At 57.3% G+C, this 15,186-nt stretch overlaps 4 protein-coding genes across 4 annotated transcripts; 1 reads left to right on the plus strand and 3 right to left on the minus strand.

Moving 5' to 3' along the window:
* Positions 1-3,503: 3,503 nt before the first annotated feature.
* tim54 (Mitochondrial import inner membrane translocase subunit tim54) lies at positions 3,504-4,997 on the plus strand (the record flags this gene model as incomplete). Its single annotated transcript, XM_036641939.1, has 2 exons — positions 3,504-3,536; positions 3,591-4,997. The coding sequence occupies 2 exons, from the start codon at positions 3,504-3,506 to the stop codon at positions 4,995-4,997; spliced, it is 1,440 nt and encodes a 479-aa protein (XP_036493139.1).
* Positions 4,998-5,249: 252 nt separating this feature from the next.
* Positions 5,250-6,128, minus strand: CGCS363_v010091 (uncharacterized protein; the record flags this gene model as incomplete). Its single annotated transcript, XM_036641940.1, has 2 exons — positions 5,250-5,740; positions 5,879-6,128. 2 exons carry the CDS (start codon positions 6,126-6,128, stop codon positions 5,250-5,252), a joined length of 741 nt encoding a protein of 246 aa, XP_036493140.1.
* A 2,191-nt stretch (positions 6,129-8,319) lies between these two features.
* CGCS363_v010092 (Meiotically up-regulated gene 80 protein) lies at positions 8,320-9,306 on the minus strand (the record flags this gene model as incomplete). The annotated part of the gene is made up of 1 exon (XM_036641941.1): positions 8,320-9,306. One exon carries the CDS (start codon positions 9,304-9,306, stop codon positions 8,320-8,322), a length of 987 nt encoding a protein of 328 aa, XP_036493141.1.
* Positions 9,307-11,172: 1,866 nt separating this feature from the next.
* Positions 11,173-11,439, minus strand: CGCS363_v010093 (uncharacterized protein; the record flags this gene model as incomplete). The annotated part of the gene is made up of 1 exon (XM_036641942.1): positions 11,173-11,439. One exon carries the CDS (start codon positions 11,437-11,439, stop codon positions 11,173-11,175), a length of 267 nt encoding a protein of 88 aa, XP_036493142.1.
* Between the last annotated feature and the right edge of the window lie 3,747 nt (positions 11,440-15,186).

Raw genomic sequence — 15,186 nt, forward strand, 5'->3', positions numbered from 1 at the left:
GATGCGGCACGATGTGGCGGAAGGGGAGGGGAAACGGGGGGGAAGGGGCAGCAGAGGAGAGGCACCAGGCTCTAAGGGGTGATCCTTTTTTTTTTTTTTTTTTCCTTGGTCTGGTCTGGTCTGGTCTTCCCCTTATCCTTGGGACCTGGACCCCTCTTCGTAGGCTTAAGGAATGCGACGACGGGAGAGCAGCTAGGTTACCTTGGGTAGCTTCTTAGCTGGGTATGAGGTCCCGAGGGATTCGAGGCGACAGGACGAGGCACCCTCAAGCAAAGGGAGGAGACAATGGCAAACAGAGGTGAAGTCGACAAGTCTACCTTCGTACAATGCATATGCAGTAAGGTACCTTAGTCGAGACTCGAGAATGGAAGGGGGGAAGTTGAAGTCACGAGACCCGGAGCCGGGACAGGACAGCGTGCACGCAGTACAGAGTACTTAGGTATTCTTGTAGAAGGAGGCGCTTGCAGTGCACTGAACAGTGACTTTGGCGACTTTCAGGTTTACTTTTCAGCCGCTCCCAACAGCCAGCAATTGGGTTCCGGGTCCCAGCCAGTGTCGCGGCAGAGTCCAGACGGGACGTGACACTTTTCAGGGACTCGCCGCCTCAGGACCTTCCGACAGTCGGTCACAGGCGCAGGTAACACAAAGCAAAAAGTCAAGCAAACACCAAGCAGCGGCGGCGGCATGGAACATGGAACGGCAGTGGCAGCGTCGTGGGCCCGTCGCGGGGGCCTTGGACGTGAAGTCGGGCCTTGCTGGACCCCAGCTACCCCTGAGTTTGGAGCCATGCCGGCTCGTCACTGGCTGATGGGCCGACATGTGGGGTACAGCTGCCATGCCATGTTGTGAGGTACTTACCTAATATATGCTAGGTACATGTATGCGCATGTACCTTTGAATTCCTCCGCTGCACCTCCTGCTCCTGCACTCTTTAAGGCCCAGTGAAGAATATTACCGCGACGGGGCTTCATCTATTCTGATATCCGCCTTTTGCATCTGTCGCCCATCCATGAAACACACTTTGGCAAACACCCTGTTCCTCATTCCGCTACCTGCGATGCTCCCAATCTTGCATCCAGATTCCAGTGTCAGTTTCCCCTCGTCTCGCACCGACAGCCGTCCTTGGCCCACACGTGCGGGGCGGAGGAGGGGCGGGGGGCTTGTGAAGTACGAGTTTCCAATTCACCTTTCAGGCTTTCACAGCAATGAAGGCCGCTTCCAATCGCTTAACTTAACCCCGACCTCTTCTCTCCTGTGGCGGCGGCCCCCCTTCACCGACTCTTCAGCAGCCAACCAGCCAACCAACCAACCGTGTCTCCGGGAATACGTGTAAGCCAACACCAACCTCGTCTTTCCACCTTACGGACCTCGTTGATCGTTGACTTTTGCTCATCAGAGTCAAAATCAACTGCCATGGTTACGTCGCGACCCCCGCCTAAGTTAAGGTGCCTTACTTTTGGCTACCTTAACTTAAGCCACCTTAACTTGACAGACAGGCCCCCTCACCGGAACCGTCCATCCGAAGAAAAGAAAAAAAAAGAAACAAGATGTCGTGGACGCCAACGTCGACTGCCGGTGCAACCAACACCATCATCGCCAACGTCTCCTCCCGCCTCTGCGATTGGCTTTCCACCCCCAAGCGTGCTACATCGTCTCGGCATCTTGCCGAATCACCTCTTCCCCATCTCCCTGCCTGCCTGCCTCCGCCTGCCTTACCCGTCAACCTCCTCCGCACGTACACACCATACGGATACACTCACTCACTTCCCAACCCACACTAACACTCACACTCACCGGCCAAGCCATCCGGGCCTCGAGTTCAGATCACCGTAAACAACCTCCCCCTCCCCCTTCCGGCCCTCCGGTCTTTTGAGGGGCCCAACTCCAACTGCCTGCCACCCGCGACGAGCAAGCAAGGAAAGAAAGGGCATTGACACTCTGCCCTACTGCAGCCAAAGCATGGCTATCCCTCCTCGCCGGTTCATCTCTCCGATGGGCCCTTCCATCTCGTCTCTCCGTTGCGAAGAAAGAAGCCCACGTCACTTTGACCCTCCACCTGATGCAGCCCATCGCATTGCCGTCGTCATCCCATACCCTCCGCTACCCGCATTGTTCTAGCTTCTTCTATGCCAAAACCGCGACACGGCCGCACGCGCACACACACGATACAACGACCACCCGGCAGCCTGGCTCCTCCGCGGCACCAAGCATCACGCGTTGCAACGGACCAAGCATCAACACGACGTCGTAGAACCCATTCCCAGTTGCCCCAGCACGAGATAAAATAGCATCATCGTGTCTGCCACGGTACGGCCTCCCACGCTGTTCACTGCACGGGGCGGCCCCCCGTTACACCCGCCACCACACAAGCTTGCCCGTGGCACATGGCAGCGTTGCACTCTCCGCCTTTTGATTCACGCCGCTGCTTGACATCGCCCGTCAATAATGAGGAAAGAAACTTGCCCCAGTTATGTGACAGCATGTGGCTCACCGTCTCTGCTTGCTCGCCTGTGTTTCAGCATCGCCTGTGTTCCCGCCAGAGAGCCCTCGGCTGGGATCATGATTACACAACAGCCACTCACGACCCATGGATAACTCATGATCTACGGTTACGAAGAGTGCTACTCCTCTATAGCTCGACCATCGTATGGGAAGATCTCCCGCCAGTGTTAGAAGGCTGTCTGCACCGCCACGCTGCACCAAGCAAAGTCCAACAGAAAGCTGACGAGGCACGTTGACCAAGATTGACATCAAGACTCGCGGTAGGCTCAAGTGATGCCCCGTGTGTCTATACCTAATCCCCATCCATACCTAAGGTGCCTTAGACCGCATGCCCAATGACAACCCGTCAAGCCATCTCCCGTAATGCATCCTCCTGCCATCGCGACTTTTAAGTCGTCGTTCTGCAGGATGGCCGATCATGCAGTCCAGATCTACCAGTCAGGGTGGCCAAGCTAAATGTGCTCGCATAGTGGACCCCCGGCCTCTGCGTACCCAAGATGAAAGTCCCGATCCCGGAGCTGGGTGCTTCAGCCTTTCGGGGCTCTCGGAGGGAAAAGAAAGAGAAGGGCATAATTTCTTCAGACGGGGTGCCGCTGCAATGCCCCCCCCCCCGTGCGCATCTTCGTCGTCGAAGCCCGAGCTGGACCAGACTCCCCTGCCAATTGAGTTTGTGCTTGCTGGGCAGTCTTCAGCGAGGAACAGTAAACGCGGGCTCTCCAGTGACAGCTTGTAGTGCGTTTTGAGCACGGGCTCTAGTCTGCATGTGGAAGGCGGTGGGCGACTAATCCCCACCTTGCCTTTTTGGGACGGGTAGATCCGATAATTCGGCGAAGCTCTTATCGCGAACAAAATTTCGAAAAACCTCACTTCGTTCCGCCCGAGGTAGACCCCTCGTGCTAATTGCGAACGCCTCCTCCGCGTCCAGATTCTGGTGTGTGTGCGCCGCATTTTCAATAAGAAACCCCGCATAATTCTTCGTTCTCACTGAGAAACCGCCCAACATGGCGGACTCCAAGCCGCCCACGCCTCCAGAGGTACACACAACCCATCCCCATCATCACGAACATCACATCGCTAACACCTTCCAGGCAACCCCTCCCGCGCCCTCAGCCACGACCCCTCCCTCAAAACCAACTCCCACCTCTACGACAACCACCGCCGCCCCCGGCCCCTCCGTCGCCGAAGCCTACAAAGCCCCGAAACCGAACCCCGTCTGGCAAATGCTCGGCATGCGCGGCCCGCCCAAACGCCTGCCCTCCCGCAACTGGATGATCTTCCTCTCCCTCACAGCCGCCTTCTCCAGCGCCGTCATCTACGACAAGCGCGAGAAGAAGCGCGCCACCGCCCGCTGGGCCCGCGCCGTCGCCCCCCTCGCCGCCGAGCCCATCGCCAACCCCTCCCAGCTGCCCCGCCGCCTCACCGTCCTCATCGAGGCGCCCCCCGGCGACGGCCTGCGCGTCGCCCAGGACCACTTCCTCGAGTACGTCAAGCCCATCCTCGCCGCCTCGGGGCTCGACTGGGAGTTCGTCCAGGGCCGCCAGCAGGGCGACGTCCGCGCCGCCGTCGCAGAGAAGATTCGCCGCAGGCGCTCCCGCGAGGAGCGCCCGGACGTCGAGCTGCTTCCGACCGAGGAGAACCTCCGCGACGCCATGCGCCAGAAGAACGGCGTGCCCGAGTATGACGGCCCCGGCGGCGACATCGTCATCGGCCGCCACGCGTGGAAGGAGTACATCCGCGGCCTGCACGAGGGCTGGCTTGGGCCCCTCGACCCGCCGCCGAAGCCCGAGGAGGAGAAGGCCCCCAAACCCGACGACACAACCGCCGCCGCTACCACCGACGGCGAGACGCCCAAGAAAGAGGAGGAGCAACCAAAGCCAGAAGAAGAAGAGAAGAAACCCGCACGCCCGCCTCAACCCATCCCCCATAACACCACCGCAGACTACCAAGCCGCCCACCTGCCCCCCTCCCTCCCCGCCGAGTTCTCCCCCTCCGAACCCATCCCCTTCCCCCACCTCCTCGGCTTCTCCGGCACCTTCACCCGCCTGGGCCGCTTCCTCAACCGTCGCCGCCTCGCCGACGACATCGGCCGCCAGGTCGCCGCCGTCTGCTTCGCCCACGCGCGCGAGTACCGCCCCACCGGCGACCCGGAGTGCCCCTACGAGCAGCAGGCGGCCCTCGCGCACGAGGAGCGCGACTGGGTCAAGAGCGCGTACAAGAAGCCCGAGGACGCCCGCGACGACGAGGAGCGCGCCGAGCTGTCCACCGAGCGCATCTGGACGTCGCCCGTCGTCGTCGACCCGCGCATCGCCGAGCGCATGCGCCGCTTCGAGATCGCGCCCGGGGTCGAGGAGCGCGCGCGCACGATCGAGGTGCCCGAGACCGAGGTCGAGGGCTGGATCAAGAGCAACCTCCGCGCGCTGGGCATCTGGACGTGGGAGACCGTCCGGCCCGCCGAGAGGAAGGGCCCGAATGTGGGAAACGTTGATGACGAGTGAAAGATTTGTTTTGCGTGCGTTGTCTCGCGGCCAATATAGAGTAAGGTGTGCCTAGGAGTATCAAAAAGGTTGTACACTATCCCCCCCCCGGTGGCCGGGGCGTATTTTCTGTAATTCTACTGCATGGAAAAAATAGGCGCGCGGGAGGCATTATGATAGATATCGGCTCAGCCAAGCCTCCGCTTGATGAAAATTCCAACGTACACTCCTCTTCATCTTCATCTCTCTTCCCTCGTCTGAGATGTCCGAGTATCACTCATCATCCGAGTCCGACCCGTACGCAACCAGGCCAATCTTAGGCTTCGCCGGCGCCGGCACAGGTGCACTTGCTTTCACCTTCTCAACCTCCTTCGCCTTCTCATCCTCCTTCCCTTCACTCTTCCTCCCCCCATCCCCCTCACCCTTCTTCTCCTCCCCAGCCTTCTTCACCCCGAACCCGACCCTCTCCCGCCGCCTCCTCTTCCTCCCAACAGCCCACTCCTCCTCCCCGCCCCCTTCTCCCTCATCCCCTCCCTTCTCACCAGCGCCGCCGTCTCCGTCTGCGGCATCACCGTCAGCAGGCCTCTTCCCCAGCTGCGCCTTCCGGAACGCAGCGAGCCCCTCCTCCGTCTCCCGGCGCACCCGCTCCTCCTCCGCGCGCTTCGCCTCCCGCACCTCGTCCAGGAACTCAATCTCGTCGTCGTCGAGCGGCCTGAACTGGTTCTTGATCTTGTTCGCCTCCTCAAAGGCGGCCTGTTTCGCGGCTGTAACCAGGCATCGTCAGTCCAGTCTCATCCTCCATTCCCTCCTCGGATCAAATCTCATGAAAAAAGTGATCATGGCAAATAAAAACCTAGAATGGAAATGAGGAGCAAAGAAGGACGGAGACAGAGGAAACTCACCTTTATTCGCCTGCAACACATCATACAAACTCCTCTCCCCGCCCTCGACAGCCTTCACCCGCGCCTCCTCCCTCCTCTTCCTCTCCGCATCAAGCTCCTTCTGCACGGCCTCCCACTCGGCATTCTTCCTCGTCTGCCCCGCATCGCCAGAACCCGTTGTGGAAGTCACCGCCTTGCTCTCGCCCTCAGCGGCGGCAACAGCCTCGCCAGTCTCGGCGTTAATCGCCCCCGCCGACACGAATCGCGACATAATCCCCTCTTTCCCTCAGTTTCTCTAGCGGACCAAGCGCGAGACAAACAGTACTTTTGAGTGCAGCCCGAAATTAAATCTCAAGACTTGGTCGCTGACGTCGTGTTGTGAACGACGGTCAACCAGCACCGAGTGTTTGAAAGGTCGGAAGGGTAAACGACTTTTTCGGGATGCCCCGAGCAATAGGATCGTGAGAAATCGGCAGAAGAGAAATCAGCTCGTGCAAACAAGACAAACTGTGTTCTTCGATGGCACAGCGGTTTAAATGGCTGATGAATGACTTCGTTGATGGTTTCGTGGTGTTTACGATGGATCTTGAAAGCCCCAGGCTGGGTAGCTGGAGAAAGTGGAGAGAGACGTTGGAAGGTTGACGAATCAGAGCATCCGTCTTCATCCGTCCCCACTTTTGGCTCCCGTCTTTAACGGCAGCCAATTTCTATGTCACTTCAATGGCGCAGGCCGCCCAAACTTTCATTCCCATCACGTCCATTTCACATGAGCTGATTCCGCTTCACTATCAACTTGTCATGTTCACTTTGTATTCAATTGGTGTTTGCAGTGGTTCAAGTTTTTGTGTATTTATCTGTTTGTCTAGGACTGCGTCTTCCAGTAGTATGGGTCGTGCCCATGCGTCGGTGCTTCTTGCACGCGTTTTGTTATCCTTGCTTTTCCTTCCAATCTTTTCCCTCGTGTTCATATCCAAACCATTTTCCATTGTGTCGACAGCTTACACTTGGCGTGGGAGCGAGGACACGCTCGTGTGTCGCTCAAGTCGGCCGACGCTGCACACGTGGTGGAAGGTCCGTTGCCAGTCCCGTTGGCTTTTTTCTCCGAAACCCCAAGTCATACAGACCTTGTAAAAAAACCGCAATCCCAATGGCTATACGTGCAAGAACGAGCCCGCATTAACTGCCACCCTTCTGATAATTCATACCCCGTAGCCATAACGCTCTCTAGTGAATGCCAAATTGACACGAAGAGAAAATAAGAATAAGAGACGTCTAAGAATGTCATAAACAGAAGACGGCGGAGCTTCTGCGGCGTCTCACTTTCTCGTTCAGTCTGGAACGAGAAGAGCGTACCGATTGCCAACCGTCCAAAAAGTGCCGCGTAACAAAGTAAAGAAAATAAACTCCCAAAAAGAAAAGCGAGAAAAAAACCTGCCGGGGGATGTCCCCTCCGTTTTGACCTGCAGCGCAATGCAGAACACCTCTCCATGTGAGTCCCATTTTTTTTCATTCTTGCAAACAAACAAATGGCTGCCCGAGGCCAGCCGAAAAAGTCAAACATGATCCATATGTACCTCCACTGCATGCAACTTGTCTTTTTTGACGCGGTAGCGCAAAGGGCATTGAACAAAGCCAGGCGTCACCTCAAACTCAGATGACGTGGACGACCGACTCCGGTAGACCATGCGCCAACTGGGAGTAACCCGGTGAGGGCCAGTATGAGAATTACAAGAAAACAATACAATCTTCTTCCACGGACCACACAAAGGAAAGTGGAAGCAAACGAGTGAATATTGTCGGTGCTTCGCGAGTCCATCCCGAGGATGTAAGCTATGAGCTACGGTGGGACGCCAGAAAGTCGAGGGTGTCCAGTACTAGCATCATCTCGGCACATCGGGAGGTTTCGTTGTCGGTGGCGATCGCTGGTTTTATGCCGTCGAACCGGTCGGAAGAAAATCGGATCGTCGGATGAGACCACCTCCTACCACATAACCCATACGGATAGCCACAAAATCTATCGTCCAAACTCCAGGGGAATCGCAGGGGTTGACCGTAAAACGCCAATGATGAATTTTATCCGTATACCAAGGGTAACACAAAGAATTAAAGAAATATGTCATTAGGGGCCGCGGCCGCAGAATCGTGAACATCCACCTCCGACACGTCAGAACCAGGTATCAGAACACCCGGCAGCCGGAGCTGTGTGGTGGGTCGGAGGCGTCGAACCGCGCCCGAGTCGTGATGGTCGAACTCCGAGGTGAGAACCATCGGGTCAAGTGACCGCTTCTTTCGGTTTCTCGTCGTGAGAGGGTATCTGAAGAATGCAAATGTATCGTCATGCCGAAAGAAAAAAGAACAAAAGCCTGCGTCTCCGGTGACGCTAGACCTCCCAAACTTTTCCGATAACAAAATTCCTGCCAATTTCATAGACGGTTGTGTCCGTCCAGTATCGCCGGTGGGGCTCAGCCCATGACGGGCTGGCCGAAGCCGGGGTGCGCGAAGTAGCCGGGCGGCTTGACAGCAGGTCCGACGCAGTTGGCGCAATTGCACTCAGCAACACCATGCTCCCACATGGTTTGGTTGTAGCCGTAGTGGCCCGAGTAAGTCTGGTTGTGACGGTGGTTGTAGTAGTTGTGAGAGGGCTGCTGGTAGCGACCATTCCACTGGGCATTAGCGGCCGCCTGAGAGAACCACTCGTTGTATCGGGCGTTGGCCGACGTGGCAGAGTTGATGTACTCGGGTGTGCCGTAGCCCGAGTCGGGAGGGGTGAGCGGTGCCGCCTGCCAGTTCCAGTTGTAGGCCTGCTGGTGGGCAATCTCGTTGCGCTTGATGGCTTCGTAGCGCTCGTATTCAGCTGCCTGCTGCTGAACGAAGTGGTTGTAAGCGGTGCGACCGCTGTATCTGTTGATGCTGGTGTCGATGGCAGGGACAAGTCTCTCGCGGTTGGCGCGAGCTGTGGCCTGGTCCTTGAGAACCTTCCACTCGTCCCAGCTGGTGAGCCAAGCCTTGTAGTCCTCGCTGTAGTCCAGGTTGACGTAGAGACGCCAGCCAGACTGCTCCAGCCACTCATGTTCCAGAGCGTTGAGCTCGGCGACGGGAATACCGCTCACCTCAGACCAGGAGCGGTTCTGGAAGGTGTTGTCGTCCAGAAACTTGCTGCCAAGCAGAAGCGAGACTGTCAACATGCGCCAGACCTGACCCTCAGGAACCGTGTAGGCAGGGTTGTTCTGCTTGAGGGTGTTGACGCGCTTCGCAAGGTAGTTCATGCCAAGGAGAATGGTGCTCTTGGGCAGACGCGTCGAAGAGAGGATCTGCGAAACGAACTTGCGGAAGGGGGGCGTGACGGCGGTGCTCGACAGCGGCATGACGACACGGGTGGCCATCTCGGCAACGAACTCGGCCATGTGGTCAACCTCGTAGTCGAGGACAGCGCAGACGCCTCCGGGCATGATGGCGGTATTGAGAGGGGGTCCGACGAAGATCGTGAAATGACCTTTGTCGGGAAGGAAGTTGCTCGAGGCACCTGGATGGGAGACACTAAGCAACGATGGGCTGGGCCGCAGTGTGCTGATGGTGATGTCCAAGGCCGTGGAATCGAGACGGTGAGAGAGGGTTGGAAGAGACGCTTGCCCTTAGTAACCGCGAATAGCCATCAAGGGTTTCGTGTCGGTCGACTTCGTGGAGCGAATGTCAAGCGGAGGAGTCGGACAAGAAAACTAGGTGAGTCGTGATTCGGTGACCGATGACGGCTCGATGACCCAGGAAGACTAAGTATCTTCGTGGGGATGGATACTGGTGATGGCTGACTCGGAAAAAGGATGCTTTAACTGAGGTTGATCGTCGGGGCGTCAGGAATCCAAGAGCCGCGAGACACCGGATGAAGAAAGTCGGGCAATAGGAAGAAGGAAAGCCGCAGTACTGTCTGGATTGGTCAATGTCAGCGAGAGCGTCGATACAGAATAAAAACTTTGACAGTCTGTGCCTGAGTCTGATACACAAGCTTCGTCGAATGATGCGTCAAGTACTGGCGGGCCGGTGTTGGAGTGCGGGAGTGCTGGGAGGCGACTTGGGCGACTGTCCCAGTGAAGGGTGGCCCCTGTGGGAAACAAATGCAGCCGATGTCATGCAACCCCAGCACATTTGGCGTTCGGAAAGCGTCGAGCCCAGCTCAGGTTTGGCGTTTGGTGAAAAGCTTGGGCGATTGGGAAGGTCGGGCGAGTGAATGCTGTAGAGAGTGCCCCAGCTAACCTGCCGGTGTCGCGTATGGTCTTGTTTGGTCGGATCGGGCGTCGAGCATAGGACGAAGGTCGTGTACCAGACTGTCGGCGAAGGGCGGGCGGCGACGAGATGATGATATTCGAACGATGGGAAAGTCGGGGCTTACCTTGAAGAAAGGGAATGTCGGACGGAGTTCGCGATGCCAAAAAGACGGCGTTGGCGGACGATCTTGTTGAGGGTAGAAAACACGGGTTTGGTGGTCGGTGTTTTGATAGCTCAAGGTCGAACTCGTATGAACGAACCACTCGACCAAGTTAGGGCGGGCGGAAGTGACAACGGATGTCGTTCGGCAGCAACAGATCGCGAAGAGGGAGAGAGACGAGAACCTGAATCCTGGGTGTCGACGACTCGAAGGGGGGAATTCGTGAGAGTCGAGGACGGTGGATTTCGTCGTGATACGGCGGATTCGAGGGTTTTGGGGGATTGGGAGAGGGGAGGGTTGGGGGAGGGGAGGAAAGAAAAAAGACGCGAGGAAGAAAATCGAGGAGTGAAATGGATGGGACGGGTCGGGTTGGGATGGATGGAGTTGGGGAGGATGGGGACGGTGGATGGGGGTGAGGATGGTAGAAGAGTGGAGCGAGGAATGATGGCGGCGTGCGTGTGAATGGAGGCGAGAGGGCGAAGCCAGCAGCAGCCGACACTGGACAGACCAGACCAGTGTGTGGGAAGAGCAGGAGGAGCAGGACCCGAGGAGGAAAGGTGCGGACGGGGACGGGGGACTGGGACTGGGACTGGGACTGGGGACGGGGAGACGACCAGGGGGGGTGGGTGGTCACTGGTCACCTCAGTCAGTCGGTATTGGTAGGTACACAGAGGGGACAGTGGAAGCCAAGGTGGTGCTAACGAAGGGCAAGGTATCCGCCCAGCAAGAGACAGAGAGAGAGAGAGAGAGAGAGGAAGGGAGACCGGGAAAGCGAAAGGTGTGAGGAGGTACGGTGCCACTGCCCGGAGCAGCAGATGAAATCCAGTCCACGCCTGCCTCAGTTGGTGGTGGTGGTGGGTGGAGGAGGGTGGTCGGGTCGAGAGGGTTGGCAGGGTTAGCAGGGGGGAAGGGGAGGTACGGCTGCCCAGCACATCTGGAGTACATGCATTCGCCACCAAGATCTGGTGTGAACGTCAAGTACACGGGAGGTACCCGTTCTCGCAACTGCAATGTTCTGCAGCCTGAGCCTCTGAGGTGCGGTGCCCGCCCGCAGGCAGGTACCGCCGTACCGCGCCAGACACGGCAAGAGACCGACAGGCAGGGCAGGACAGCAGCAGAACCAGGCACACCAGGACAGCCCGACAGCAAAAGTGGATGCCATTAAAATGGCCAGGCACCGGCACTGGCTGCGGTGATTGAGTGGTAAATGCGAATGGGGACGCCAGCACTGTCGAGCAGAAGTACTCTGTATCCGTATCTACCTTAGGTAGGTATCCAAGAAAGCAAAGAAGGCAACAAAAATATCTCCACGGTCTACGGATATGGATGGACAGGACACGTCGTAGCATCGATCATCTCCACGGCCCATGGACAGCTACCTAGCTATCCCTCATGCGTGGTACATCTCAACCAGAGTTTGCAAGGCGCGTCGTGTCTGCAGCGCAATCATCCATCCATATCAAGACTCAGACTGACCTCTCGACGTCTCGCCAAAGCTTCCGCCCAGATGAGTGGTGGTTGCTGGCAGCGCTGACGCTGCTGGCATCAGGCTAGGCCTGGCCTTTGAGTCGAGGGACCCGACAACCAGCAGCCCCCCCTGGCAGCAAAGCAGCATCGGCGTCAGTGACCAGCAGCAAGAGGCCATAAAAAAAAATATGGGTGGAACCTTCCTGCCCTGGATCAGGTGTGGAGACGACAGGGTGACTGCACCGAGCGAGTGTGAGACTGAGGAGGGAGTGCGCCTGGTCAAAACTGAAAAGGCGAAGGAGCGTGGCAGATGGTGCCGGTACGTACTCTCTTCGCGACCCGCGACCCCGTTTTAGGACACAGGAATCCCCATCGGCATCCAGATTGGACGGCACGGTGGACACTTGCTCACACACTCTTCGACACCGCTGGAAACCGGGACTTCTGGATGGCTGACAGCCGGCCCTCATTGGTTTATGCCCTAGGCCCTAGGTGGTGTTCGTACTCTGCTGGCTTGCCTGGCTCCGAGATGGACTCATGCGTCTTGTGTTTGTTTGTGTGTGCGTGTGTGTGGACTGAGTATCCGTACTTTACTCAACCTAGGCAGGTGGTCGTAGGCAGGTGGTGGATGGACCGTCAACTCCCAAGAGCCTGAGGCATTGCACTCGATTTAACTCGTACACATGGCTTCCTCGTTTGGCTGCTGCACTCTCAGTCAATCACTCAGCCGGCGTGTGAGGTGAGTATTCGTAACCTGACCTGGCCTGAAAGTCCAAGGGGGAGGGAAGCACCGGAGCCACGTCCAGGGAGGCAGTCGCATGCGGAAAGTACCATCCCACTGGAAGGGAAGGGAAGGGGGGGTCAGGCAGGAAGGCGGAAGACGGAAGGAAGCAAGCAGCAGCCAGCAGCAGCAGCAGCAGCAGCAGCAGGAAGCACGCAGCACCACCTGCTCCTGCTTCCTGCTCATGCCGGACAGCTGCTGCGTCAGGAAGGAACCAGCGCTGTTCCTGCCCTATCCTCCTCCCCATCCTTCATTGTATGAGGTGCCTGCCCTGCCCGTCTCACCAATCACAGCCGCTCAGGTGGGTCCGCCTGCCTCACTCCAAACTACAAGGCACTTTGAAGGCAAAAGCCCGTGGTGTGTCTCTCATTGGCCGGGTGTCTGCCGAGTAAAACCCACGCTAAAACACGACCACAACACAACAAAACCACACTGCGAGAGCAGACGAAGCACCGGAGAATCAATACCGACGCAACCCAGTCACAGCAGCCTGCCCACGTCCACACTGCTGACTGAGGTGTGAGCCTGTGACGATTCACTGCGGCAGCGGCACGGATACGCTACGCTACCGCTCGCCACCCTACCTACCTGGCCTACCACCTTTGACCACCTTTTGCCTGGAACCCAACCACACCCGCGACAGGTCTCGCACCGCACCGCACCGCACCGCCTGCGATTCTGCCAGACCCGTGTGTGTACTCAGAGCAACCCCGAGGGCGGACGACAAATATCCCTCCATGGAGACCGAGACCATGCTGTGACGCATCTCTCCACGTTGGCCTTAGAAAATATGACAACCAGGCAACAAAAACAGAATGCAGGAGACACGACACCAGTCCAGATTAACTTACATCACAGACACACAGATACGTGACAACGCCGAATTCGAAAAATCTTCAACTCCATACTCCAGTCGCCAACGTCAATAGTCTGCCGACCACGCTTCGTGAATCGTACCGATTCGTCTCGACTTGCAGCCTGCCATCTAACGGTACTCGCTTACACACCCTGGGCGTGATGGTCAACTCCCCTCGCTCGTTGTGTGCCATCCGCCAAAAAAGCTAGCAAGTCATCCGGCTCCCAGGAAATCCAACAGAGAAAAAAAAAAAATCGTTAATGGCGGTTCAGCTTTAGCGCGCCTTCGTGATGGGATGACCCAGTCTCCCGAGGCTTCTAGATGTACTGGAGAGTATTGGGCTAGCCTTGTGCAATTTGTGTCCGGCGCCTGTACCTTGCATACGGTCCAAGGAGGCTGGGTTGTCGCGGGTAGAGCAGGTACTCATACTGCCCCTGCGCGACAACGCAACCTTTGCGATACTTTCCAGAGAATCTGCACTGCGATGTGCCCTTGCTCTCAACCGCTGTGAGTCCGTGCTGCTCGAGTCTGGTCACCGCCTGCCTCTGTCTCCGACTCCAGCTAATGATTCAAGATACCCATCATATCCGGGGACGGTCCCAGGCAAACCCCAGCCCAAACCACAGACGGCGGCCCCCAACCCAGTCAAGACTGACGGCGAAAGCAACTCCCACACTGACAGACTCAGTGTCTGCTTATTTCGGGGCCGGACGAATGGCAGATCGTATCTTGTCGCCCACTGCCTGTAATCCCAACTGCAAAGGGCAAGGGACAGTCTGTGCCAGTGGACTGTGCCCATCATCCGATCTGCTGGGTGATCGCTGCGGCCCAAGTAAACCCAGTCACCCAACTCCCAGGCTATGACGACGGGATGCACTCAGCGAGCCTAGCCAGCATCCACTCACCGTCACCGTACCACCGTTGTGCAGCTCAGTATTACGGGTACGGGCACCCTCGAGAACTGAACTTTGGCCTCACGTTCAGTCTACTGCTGTCTTCTTCGCAGAAGCGGAGTGACATAGTGCCATGGACGGATGATCACTGCGGCATTTGAAGCCTCCAGAACCATCCATGGATGTTCCTGACCCCGTACCGGTGTGTCTAGACTTTTTGATGTGCAGTTATTGGAGCAAATGTGTCTCTTCCATTGCTCCTTGCTCTGCTAGTATCTCCAGACTCCGACAACTGACAGCCACTACGGTACGTCAGTGTGTGTCGTTTCGCCTCATCAAGACGACGCACCACTATTACCGTCTTAAACCTCCGGTACCGCGACCCTGCCCGTCATTGACCGACCCTTGGCTCAAGGCTCAGGGAGCTCGGCAGCCAATGTTGGCTAGGCTGCTTCGAGCCTGGTCTGTACAGAAACCCTCTGGGCCAGAGGCGGCACAACCCAATTTTCCAATTTCATTACAGGCAAGACCAAAGCCCATTCCTGTTCGTCGTCACCCTCGGATAAAATAAAATAATATTATGGATTCGTCGAACAGGTCTAGCCAAACGCGGCATTTTGGCACATTTGTTGTTCCCGCAGCAGGGCCCAGCAAGCTGCAAAACAAATGTACGATTTCATGTCCAGTCAACCTGGAGGAGATTGCAGCGGAGGAAGAGAATTACCGCACGCTCCACCTCCTACGACACCGTGCTTGCCTACAGTGTCAAGCAAATGCTTTCCAGCCGCTGGCGTCTCTGCATGCACACTCAGGGGGTCAGTCGGCAGCGGAACGATCCACCGGCCAAACATGACTGGCACACAGAGAACACTGGCACACTTGTTGGATGGCTTCCAGCCCCAGACCACACAC

Source organism: Colletotrichum siamense, assembly GCF_013390195.1.
Source record: "Colletotrichum siamense strain Cg363 chromosome Unknown KSG_Cg363_contig06, whole genome shotgun sequence".
Taxonomy (NCBI): Eukaryota; Fungi; Ascomycota; class Sordariomycetes; order Glomerellales; family Glomerellaceae; genus Colletotrichum; species Colletotrichum siamense.